At 35.0% G+C, this 12,725-nt stretch overlaps 1 protein-coding gene across 8 annotated transcripts in view; it reads right to left on the reverse strand.

The window, feature by feature from the left end:
• Positions 1-12,725, reverse strand: part of CNTLN (centlein) — a 299,263-nt gene that overhangs the window by 167,582 nt on the left and 118,956 nt on the right. For 7 of the 8 annotated variants that reach the window (XM_046023821.1, XM_046023820.1, XM_046023819.1 and 4 more), the window contains exons 6-7: positions 12,147-12,280; positions 1,561-1,723 (exon numbers count right to left, since the gene is read on the reverse strand). In XM_046023821.1, coding sequence (XP_045879777.1) covers positions 1,561-1,723; positions 12,147-12,280 — 297 coding nt within the window. The remainder of the gene's footprint in view (positions 1-1,560; positions 1,724-12,146; positions 12,281-12,725) is intronic. The other variant, XM_046023817.1, reaches the window with a different exon arrangement.

The following is a 12,725-nucleotide window of genomic DNA, read 5'->3' on the forward strand; positions in this document are numbered from 1 at the left end:
AAAAAGTACTTAGCACACAAGATTGGAAAATGAAATAGCAAAGGAAACAATGCCTTTTTCCTCCTCTGTACCAAGTTCTTTCTTGCTGAGAGTAGAAACAGAAAAAGAAGTATTAGCACATAAGAGAAAAGGGTATGAGGCTTATTACCAAGCGACTTTAAAGACATATTTGAATATAAATTGCCATAGTGGGGGACTTTAAAGCAAAAATTGAGAGAAATATTTGAGGTAAATATACAAGTGAAAAACATGAAAATAGTTAAAGTTACTAATAATAACCAGTATTTTAAGTCATTTTAGCAATGGAGGCTAGTTTAGAAGCAGAAGTGTACTGGGCAATCCCACCACACAAAACAAAAAGGTGAATCTGCTCTCTTCCAAGTGGAGAGAACTACCCTTTCACTTGACATTGGCCACATCCTGGAATACAGAATACACAGTGAAAAACACTGTTCCAAAGCATTATTTAAAAATATACATTTAGGGGTGCAAGAGAGTCGGCTGAGCGTCCCACTCTTGATTTTGCCTCAGGTCACGATCTCATGGCTGTGGGATCGAACCCCACGTGGAGCTCTGTGATCAGTGGGAAGTCTGCTTGTCTCCATCCCTCTCCTGCTGCCCCTCCTCCCCTGCTCTCTTAAATAAATGAATACATCTTTAAAAATATATGGGTTTAAAGTTTACTTAATATTTACTATTACTACTGACATAAAACGTTAATTACAGATACAGGATTTTCATGGTCCTTTTTTAGGAGAAGAGTGAGTTAAACAGAAAAAAACAATACAGATTGCACTATTTAACGACTCTAAGCTTTGGCTGCCTCAACTATTACAACCAAATAAAATCAATCTTGTAAGACTGACCAATACAGAAACTAAATTATTTCTATAAATAATTTGGTACACTACACAAGACAATAAAAGTGTTTTTGTTTTTTTTTAATTACTAGCCATAATTATTGTTGCTGAGTCAGTCAGCATACCTAAATAACTGGGTAAGCCTTCTGGAGAGGCTCCTAAAACAACTGTAAAGTAAAATGACTATTTAAAAGAAACACACAAAATAGAGAAAAATCCTTGGAGAGTATTGATCCAGAGGACCTCATCAGCATTCCAATTGGGTTTGTGCAGGTTGGCCAATAAAATAATGCACAAAATTCTAAAATGAAAGACTGCTTTATCATAAACTAGAATCATAAATGATGAATAATTTCTCATAATAGAAGGCTATGTAATTCCAATTCCCCTAGTCCTTCCTGGTTTGGTAGTTACAGTCAGGTATATTTCATAGTAGATGTCAAAATTCCAATTTATAAAAACAATATCCCATAGAGTAAATTTGCTTCTGTATTTTAAATATTTCAGCTTTAATGGCCATAAAGAAAAGTCAAAAAATTTCAAATATTACCAGATTGAATTATATTTCATTTTTAATTCTGAAGAACCATATAAAAGGGAATAGTAAATTAGTGTTGAAAGTGGAAAAGATTTGAATTCTATATATTTTTAGAAGTTCATACGTATAAATTTACATTTTTATGACAGAATAAAAGCATACTTTTTGATATGATATACTTTCAGCTGTGTGAACATCTTCCTGATTCCTCAGGACTTTCTGTGTGTCCATATTCAGAACCTGAAGCTGCTGGATCAGCTCTGCCTGCTGGACTGTATGCGCACTGTTCTGCTTGTAAAGGTTCTGCAGCTCCTGCAGCTCCTTCCTGTGCAAAGGAAGCAATAAATAGAGAGAGGCAGGAATAAAGATCATCTCAGCTAAATAACTGTGTTCACTGAAGGCTATAGATCGTCTTCCAGTTCTCTCATCTACTGTTTTTCACTGCATGCAAACATATTAATAAAAGAAATAACATATTAAAGTATTTAATATTTCTCACATACACCTAGAAAGTATTGATAGAATGAATATGACTTTCAAAGCCAAATACTTATCAATTTTTTTATAGCTTGATAGTAGTAAAAACCTTGGATATACAGACATTATACCACCTTCTTATTGAAAGTAAGTTACACTTCAGTTCTAAGAACTGACATGTACCGATGTCAACAATAGTTATCAGTTGTGAATAGTGGGTAAGTCAGAATTTCACTGTACACTATACAGAACCTTAAATGCATTAAAAGGAATCCCAAAAGGCAAGTAAAGTTTCAAACCAAAGTTCCTTAAAGGTTTGCAACCTCAGGGGTTTGGACTGGGATTCCTGTGACTCTTCCAATCCAGACTGAAGAAGAGACGGGGAGGGTGGAGAGCCAGAAGGAAGGAGAGCAACACGAGGTGGACACCAGTCCTTCTACCCCACCCAGGGTGCAAGTGGTCAGGAGGAGGATAAACGAACTGGGGGTGGGGGTAATGATGACACGAAGGGTCCAGGAAAACTATGCTTCTGGGAAAGAATTTACCGGAGTTCTGTAGTAGTGAATCCTATGTGACACACATCATATAAAACTGGAGCATGTTTTGTAGGTTCAATTGGAAGAGAAAACCACAGAGATATATTTCACAGAAATATACTTTATAATATGTATTCCGGAGACTGTATTTCTTAATGGAACTTTTTAAACCTATTAACTTCAAACTGATAATTCATCATCATAAGTCTTAAAAGAAAGAAGGAACCAAAGAGATACGCAAATGGTTACTGAAATGGATGAAGATCCACATGGGAGAATAGCTCTGCTTTTTAGAGGTTTAGAATATTGTTTTTCAAATACAACAACAACCCTTGCACCCATACAGATAGCTGAACATACACCACCTATCTCAGTCCTTTCTAACCACTACAGCAAAGTATCAGAGGCTGGGTAGTTTTAAAAACAATAGAAATTTGTTTTTCATAGTTCTGGAGTCTGGAGGTCAGTGATCAGAGTGCAAAGTAAGGGCCCTCTTCTTAGTAGTAGACTTCCTGTTCTATCTTCGCAGGGTAGATAGACATTAGAAAGCTCTGGGAGGTCTCTTTTATAAGAACACTAATCCCGGGACACCTGGGTAGCTCAGTCGGTTAAGCGGCTGCCTTCAGCTCAGGTCATGATCCCAGCCTCCTGGGATCGAGTCCCACATCTGGCTCCTTGCTTGGCAGGGAGCCTGCTTCTCCCTCTGCCTCTGCCTGCCACTCTCTCTGCCTATGCTTGCTCGCTCTCTCTCTGACAAATAAATAAATAAAATCTTAAAAAAAAAAAAAACACTAATCCCATTCATGAGGACTGTATCCTCACGACCTAAACACGTCCCAAAGGCCCCCTTCCTAAGACCATCACATTATGTATTAGAATTTCAACATATTCATTTTGGGTGGATAAAAATATTCAGACTATAGCATCATCTTTCTGTAACTCTTCGAAAAAAACAAAACTTGCAGTAAATAACAGCCCAAAATCAGGAAAGGAGAAACAAGAGAGTCAATAATGGTACAATGCCTGCAGGATAGGTAATGCTCAAAGAGAAGGGGAGAAGAGACCCACAGTAGCAATGCTTGTTGAGTACTACCATTTTTCAAGAATAACACTGGTAAAAACTATGGAAGAAGACAGGCTAAAATTCTATCAGGGTATATAGTCAAAATTACGTTAGCAAGGAGACCTAAGGAAATAACTGCATTTAGAATGGGGATATGATAAAGATAAAAAACACCATTTTTTTGGTGCAATGTGAAACAAAACAAATTTACTTCTCCTCCAATGCTAGAAGACATTTATTATTTCTTAAAGAGAAGATCACTATTTGGCTTGCATTTAAGGGTCATGTGGAACAAAATATATGTATCTTTAATCAGAAAAAAAAAACATACTAAAGGGGTGCCTACTTGGCTCAGTCAGTTGAGCATATGCCTTCAGCTCAGACTTGATCACAGGGTCCTGGGATGGAGACCGCTTTGGGCTCCCTGCTATGGGGAGTCTGCTTCTCCCTCTGCCCCACCCCACACCCTGCTCATGCTCTCTCTCACTCTCCCTCCCTCATGTAAATGAATAAAATATTTAAAAAGAAAAAAAAGAACATACTTTTTCCCTACTCTTGAGTAGGGAAACGCTCATACTACGAGGCACCTGAGGATTAAAAATCTATAAAGAACTCCTCAAACTCAACACACACAAAACAGATAATCATATCAAAAAATGGGCAGAAGATATGAATAGACACTTCTCCAATGAAGACATACAAATGGCTATCAGACACATGAAAAAATGCTCATTATCACTAGCCATCAGGGAGATTCAAATTAAAATCTCATTGAGATATCACCTTACACCAGTTAGAATGGCCAAAATTAGCAAGATAGGAAACAACGTGTGTTGGGAGAGGTTGTGGAGAAAGGGGAACCCTCTTACACTGTTGGTGGGAATGCAAATTGGTGCAGCCACTCTGGAGAACAGTGTGGAGATTCCTCAAGAAATTAAAAATAGAGCTTCCCTATGACCCTGCAATTGCACTGCTGGGTATTTACTCCAAAGATACAGATGTAGTGAAAAGAAGGGCCATCTGTACCCCAATGTTTATAGCAGCAATGGCCATGGTCGCCAAACTGTGGAAAGAACCAAGATGCCCTTCAACGGACGAATGGCTAAGGAAGATGTGGTACATATACACGATGGAGTATTATGCCTCCACCAGAAAGGATGAATACCCAACTTTTGTAGCAACATGGACGGGACTGGAAGAGATTATGCTGAGCGAAATAAGTCAAGCAGAAAGAGTCAAGTATCATATGGTCTCACTTATTTGTGGAGCATAACAAAGAACATGGAGGACATGGGGAGATGGAGAGGAGAAGGGAGTTGTGGGAAATTGGAAGGGGAGATGAACCATGAGAGACTATGGACTCTGAAAAACAACCTGAGAGTTTTGAAAGGGCGGGGGGTGGGAGGTTGGGGAACCAGGTGAAGGGTAATAGAGAGGGCACATATTGCATGGAGCACTGGGTGTGGTGCAAAAACAATGAGTACTGTTATGCTGAAAATAAATAAATTAATTAAAAAAAAATCAACTAAGGGAACAGCATATCGCTGTCTCTCATCTCATGCTATATCCTGGGCACACTCCCAGTAAGTGGAGTGGAAGTATCATCTTACAATATTACACTCTTCCTCTGTGTCTCCCCACGCCACCTTCTGAAAAGTAGATGAGATCAGGGTACACCAATGTTGCAAATATTAAATGTTGAACTTGATTGGTATCAAAGTAAGCAACAAACAAAGCTTACAAAAGGCATACCTCTACACCACTAGCAAACAGTGAATTTGTCTAGATCTTTCCTTATTTGGAAACGAGTAAAGAAAAACAAACCGGACTTATAAGGGGAGTACCAAGAATTAAGAAAAAAGGAATTTTATTGTACATACTCGGAGGAAAGTATACCTCTGAGAAGTTACTGAAGGATTAGAAGGAAGGTCTAGAAAAAGTATGAATAAGAAATTATAACACCTCTCTGAATTATCAATAGAAAGATAAGATGTGAAGATGATCTTAATATGTTTCTGTAAAAGTGGGGACATTTTTATTTACTGCTATAAACAGTGCACCTAAGATAGTTCCTGTCCCTTATTATATTTGTTAGTGTGGCAGACACATCTTACGCTTATGTTCAGATTCAGCCTACACCTGACTCTTAACAATCTCATTCGCTTGCTCTGTCTCAGCTTATTAAGTACCACTTCCACCTAAGAAATTTACAGAGCTCATCTGGCTCCATCACTTGAAATCCACCAGCTGCATTCCTAGCATGTTTGTGCCATTTCCAGGTTAGGATAAATGCTACAACACAGGCCTGGCATAAACGACTTTTACCAGTGAAAGACAGAACACAAGAAGAAACCAGATAGATAACTTTTTCGCTTTCTCTTTTTCCATCTAATGGATGGCTCTAGAGCATGGTTTCTCTCCCACAGTCTGTCAAGAATCAAACTGGGTAGCAAATTCAGTGCACCTGCTGTCTCTTCAGGGCTCACCATGAAGCAAGAGCCAGCACAATAATGCATTTCCTTGAATCACTTTTTATCCTTGCCCGTCTCCTCCTCCTTCTCTTACTTTCCCTTGGAATTCAATCTCCCAAGTAAGTAATCAGGACTTAATGCTTCCCTCAGGCTCTGTTTTCTAGGATATATGGCATAAGATAGTTATTAAATGGATGAAATGAAAAGCATAACATAAAGATTGCTAAAAAGAAAGATGCCATGATAGTATCAAAACACATAATGAGAGCAATTACAAGGAAAATAAAAGCTATGGAAAATAAAATTAATTGGTAGTATCAAACCTGAGAAGTTCCTGTAGGCACAGATGAAAAGGAGTAAGGGGAAGTGTGGCTTGAACTGAGACAGTGCTGAGAACAAACATTTTCTCCTATCTCAAGAAGAATGTTAAGTTCTGTTAAAAATACTGGGTTCCTAAAAGATAAATCCAGTGCTCTTTCAGTTACAATGATGCTATCTAAGGGATTGAGTGGGCCATGGGATAAATTAGGAATATCCCTATAGAGATCAAGTTTGATACCAAAGATTGACAGAGGGTTTCAGGCAGCTTCTCCAGCTTATTTTGCAGTTAAAAAAAAAAACAAACTTGATGGTTTACAAAAACAGAGATTTACCACTTGTTCACATTGCAGGTGGCTTTCTGCTATTCTAAGACACATACTGCAGCCATGGACTGCATTAGAAATATGGCACTCTGGTGGCAGAGGGCAAAAAGCAAAGGCAAATCAGGGAATGACTTTTAACACATTAGGACATGGCATATGTTACCTTCACCCTTGTTCCACAGGCCAAAATAAATCACATGGCTAAGGCTGATGCTAATGTGGGAGAAAGCATACCCTAGCAACAGGGCAGGCCCTGATGAAAATAGGCCCCTGAGATGAATCAAAATAAGTACAGGAACGAGCACATCAAAAGTAAAAAGTTTAGTGATGAGCACTGAAGCAAAACATAGGACTAATCTGAAACGTCTTTGGTCACTGTGGTTATAAATGCTATATATCTTGAGACCCAAAATCAGGGGGAATTAAAATGGTTGAATGCATGTTCTATTTTCCAAAATTTACATAGCAGGGTGTCAAACGAAATAAAGATGAAATGTAGTTTTAAAAAAATGACACTGACCTCCAAAGTTTTTCGTGTCATTCTGGTCTGGAGAGAGAGAGAATGGTTTTTTTTTTTTTTTTTTTTTTTTTTTCTTAACCATATTTTATTTATTTTTTCAGCGTAACAGTATTCATTCTTTTTGCACAACACCCAGTGCTCCATGCAAAACGTGCCCTCCCCATTAGAATGGTTTTTAATAGAGAAAATATTTAATTTCTCTCAATTTCACATCAGTGTCTTATTGTTCCATTATATCACCAAAAACTAAAGTCCACTTATTAAGAGAACATGTTCAATATAGTCCTTTTTATCTAAAAACTTTTGTACACTTAATCTTCAACCTATAAATACGAATTAAGGAGAATCTAGGATGATTCTCACAAAATTGTAATGGTTGTTACTTCTCCAGAGTTGTATTTTAAGTGTAATACTTTTCCTCTATTTTCTTTGTACTTCATTGTACTGCATAGATTTTTAAAATAATTCATATGTGTTATCATGGCAAATAATTATATACTTGCTGTTAATTATCATAAAAATGTAAACAAAAATAAAGAACAGCAATATTAATTTCATAAGAATTCAAGTCCAAGGCAAAAAAAATTACAAACAAAAAAATTAAAATTCACAGTAAAAACAAAAGAACTGTGAACACATTACCCATGAAATGATAGCACATCAAACAAATACAGCAAAAAACTAAAAGCAATAAAAGGAAAATCAGGGGTGCCTGGGTGGCTCAGTGGGTTAAAGCCTCTGCCTTCAGCTCAGGTCATGATCCCGGGGTCCTGGGATCAAGCCCTGCCTCAGGCTCTCTGCTCAGCAGGGAGCTTGCTTTCCCCTCTTTCTCTGCCTGCCTCTCTGCCTACTTGTGATCTCGGTCTGTCAAGTAAATAAATAAAATCTTAAAAAAAAAAAAAAGGAAAATCAGTTGGAAACTATATGGGAAGAAAATATTCCATTTAAAACAGTAACAAAAACATAAAACAGCTAGGAATAAATTTAACAACAAATGTCAAAACCCTTTGGAAACTTAAAACATCTTCTAAGGACACAAAGGTACTGAAAGAAATGGAATGGAATACCATCCTCTAAGACAGGAAGACTGGCATCATTAAGATGTCCATTCTTCTCAGGCTTACTTGTAAATTTAATGCTCTAACTAAATACCAAACAAGAAATAAGCAAGTTCACTCTAAATTTTTGCCAAAAATTTAATAAGCAATAAATGCAAGGAGAGCTCTGAAAAAGAACAGTGATGGAGAATGCACACATATTCTCCAAAGTTCACCATCTCTACCCTCTCATCTAGTCCTCTAGTCTAAGAGGACGACCTCCACAGACTGTATATACGGGTCCCTTATCCTCCACCTCTGACTGAATTTGATTGTTGGAGTGCTGGCTCGTGATGAAAGAGGGTTGATGAGAAAAAAAGGTCCAGGAATTTCTTTTCCTGACTCCATCTTTGCTGAGCCACAGGTGGCAGTGTCAATGTTTCTGTGTCTAAAGATGCTTCTCCTAATAGGCAGCCTCTCTCCCAGGATAATTTTTTTTTTTTTTTTTTTTTTTTAACAGAGATCTGGAAAGAGCTTATCTCCTTGCTCCTTCTGGTCTGGGGGTGGTAACAGATTCCAGTTGTTGATAATCTAAATCTCAATATCTATTTGGACAGAACTGACATCTTTATTATACTGAGCCTACTAAACCACAGACTTTGTATATCCCTACACATATTAGACCTTTTATTTCTGTCAATAATATTTTCTACTTCTCTGCATAGAAGTAATACACATCTTTCATTATACATACTTTTCACAGGTTTACTCATATTGTAAATTTTATTATTTCCATATATTAAGTCCATTTCCTCGTATTTTGCTGGCATAAAAGGTGCAACTGAATTTTATTCACTAACCTTATACCTACCAAGTGTGCCAAACCCACTTATTAATTTGAACAATGTTTCTGTAAGTTGATGTTTCTTTGTGAATTAATCATATTATAGGCAAATAATAAGGTCTTTTCCTTTCAGTTACAGTCCTTACATCTTTTATTTTTATTCTTGTCTTACTTGATATTTCTATGTGCTAGAAATTAGTTTACAAAACTGTGGATATAATTTGAGGACATAATTATTACATCATCTTACAGAAATAATTTATGCTTGCTTCTGCATTGTCCCTGGGAACACTAGCAATCCACGTTATTAATTCAATTTCACGATTCTGGCTTTGATGATATTTCTTATCCTCCAGATTATGACTATACTACCCTAAATTTTATTTTTTTTATTTTTATAGGAGATTTGTAAGTAATTACTTAAGAAAAATTCCCAACTCTTTAACAATAGCCCACATCCATGTAATTTGGCCCACCCTCCATGTAGCCATTTAGCCCACCCTCCATGTAATCATAGAATCGTTACCTATTCAGGTGAAAATTTTAATTAGGAAACTTAGTTGGCTAGCACTTTTATGCAAGTATGCAAGTTCTAAGTATATACTCAGATGTTCTATATGCTTATAGACATAACCTTATTATATATAAGCTTATATACTTATTTATACACTGACTCTGGGTAAAAATCATTTGAGGTAGTTCCTAACAATGTTGTATATCATAGTGGATGACACGAATATTCAATAAGTATGCAAATGGATGAATTCCAAAAAAATAAACCCATGAAGAAATAAAACAGGTCAACTCTGTCATACACCAGTAAGGAAAAGTGTATCCAAATAAGAAAGTGCCTAGAAGACTTTTCCAACAATTATGGTTTTGTGTGTTTTTTGTACAATATAGAGATTCAATAAAATGATACTGGCACATCGTAATCACCACCACCCCCACTCTGAGAAATAAAACTGATGAAGGAAAGGAGACATACAAATATACCAAACAGATAACCCTTACTCAGGAGAAACACTGCAGATACCTCAACTATCACCCATCGTGAGGGTTTGAGTCATGGTCCTCTGTTCCATACTTCTGACTCTAGATTATTTTATCCTCCTCTGTAAGTCCTTATAATCAAGCTCTTAAAATTACACATGGTCCATTATTTTACCATTGTGTAAGAAAATGTCCATCTGTGGATATTATTGCCTTATTTACTATAGCTTATAGCTCTTATACTAAATTCAAGTACACGAAGGGGAGAAGTTTAGTAGAAAACGTGATTATTCAAATGCCATGCACTTAACACTACATTGCATCCTAGAATATATCCTGTGTTCCATCCAAATCATACCCTAAAAGAGAAAGATCATTGTTGGAATATTATGTGCAGTTATAGGTGCTATATTTTAAGAAAAATATTGACAATATAGATACTAATGATATGGAATGCATTCAGAAATGCAACTGAAAATAGGATAACACCTATGAAATATATATATGAAAAATTATGAGAAATAAGAGGAGTTAATTAACTAATGAAAAGATAAAGTTATAGATAAAATATTATTTGAAGATTATTTGAAAATAATCTTCCATTATTTGAAGATCTCGGCTACAGAATAGAGATTAGATTGTTTTATGAGATGCTCTAGATAAGGATTCAAGATAAATGGGATTAAAAGATAACTGTAAAAAAGCAAATTTCAACTCAATAAATGAAACAGTGTTCAAATATAAACAATATAAAGTGAAAAGAACAGTCTCAAAAAGTACCTCAACTTACAAATCATAAGTATCAAGCAATGACTAAAAGGCATATTATCTTACTGAGAAAAAGATAGGAATAAATGATAATTTTAAGATTTCTTACAAATGTATGATTCTATAACTATTTTAAATTATTTTTCTGACTTCATCAAATTATAGACTTAAAAAAATAATTATACCATGAATAGATAAGCCAACCGGTCTGTCATCCTTAATTTTATACTTGTCCTCAATTCTATGATAAGATTTTTAAATTGTGATACAATGAATTTTTGCTTAGGTAATAAACTAATATTTATACATTAACTGCTATCTAACCAAAAATCCTGCCCTGACATATCAATAGCTCTTGCAATGTACTAAATATATGTAAAGACATATAAATATATACTGAATAGAGATATACAAAAAATATGTGTACATATACAAATATTATATAATACAAACACATAGAATTTATGTATTATATATAAATATATCACATTTGTGTATTTAAATATATGATAGTATGACCAGAGAATGAAACTGTACTTACAAAAGCATATGATAAACTTTGATTGTATGATTTACTTTAACTAGTTTAAGTAAAAAATGCATATACATACATACGTGTATATATATATATATGTATGTGTATACAGATAACATGTGTATATATGAATACATATACATTTATATATTTATGATTTATTCTAACACCATTTTCTGATAAAGGTAACTGAAATAAGTTAATAGGTAGTATAAAATATTTCAAAACACTTAAAAACACAAGTTTTTCAAATAATTCTACTTTGTGTTAGTATAGAAAGAGTATCTCATAAACTAGAGCTATTTAGAATATAATAAAATAAAAAGTCAAATTGGATTTCTCATATATTGCCCATTAGAACAATAATTAATATTATATAACACTTGGCTGGGAATATTTTGGAAAGTAACAATGAATGAATGCACTGTCCTTGTTAAAAATGGAGACAAGGGGCACCTGGGTGGCTCAGTGGGTTAAGCCTCTACCTTCAGCTCAGGTCATGATCTCAGGGTCCTGGGATCAAGCCCCATATAGAGCTCTCTGCTCAGCAGAGAGCCTGCTTCTTCCCCTTTCCCCCTGCCTCTCTGCCTACTTGTGATCTCTCTCTGTCAAATAAATAAATAAAATCTTTAAAAATGGAGACAAGACTACTTTTTGAGAATGCTCTTTCCAATCCTTTGATTCTCTTAGTTAACTATTCCCGGTCAGTATATATAATTGCAGATACTTTCAATACACAAATGTATGTCCTCAAAGAAGACATACTCTTGTCATTTTAGAGTGCTAATAATATTCATATATGTCACCATTCTGAATAGCTAATGACTTTAATGTTAAATTTAAAAATTGAATATACTTGCCTGACAAGGGTAATATCCATATCCTTCTGGTTAAGTTCAGTCTGTTTATTATTCAACTGTAATGACAGAGCATTATATTTACTCTGTGATGCTTCAATTTCTTTCTTTGCTTCAATTAAATTGTCTTCAAAGGCCTAAATCAGAGGACTTAGATCACAATCAAATATAATAAGTATCAAACAAATAAATATAAATGAAATATATTATATTTAACTAATCTACAAAATGACAGTAAAAAATTTGTAGTGTTTTCAATTTTATGTTTTCACTTAACTAAAAAAACTTTAGTACAAACAGTAACTTAAATACCAGTCACAGTTTACTTTTTCTCAGAATATAAAAAAGTATCACAGCTTTCTGGCACAAAAGCTAAGAATTTGAAGCAATTAAATGTGAAAACCTATATAGAAATGTACTTATTGAAATTACAATGTAGAAATTACTATATAATGAAAAAGCATTAATTATGTGAATAAAAATGAGTTCATTTACATAAATAGTACTTGGGACAAACACTATATATTTCATAATTCCTCTATTTTAGATGTATACACATAACCACACCAGGAGAAAAAAAGA

This window comes from Meles meles, chromosome 11, assembly GCF_922984935.1.
Source record: "Meles meles chromosome 11, mMelMel3.1 paternal haplotype, whole genome shotgun sequence".
Taxonomy (NCBI): Eukaryota; Metazoa; Chordata; class Mammalia; order Carnivora; family Mustelidae; genus Meles; species Meles meles.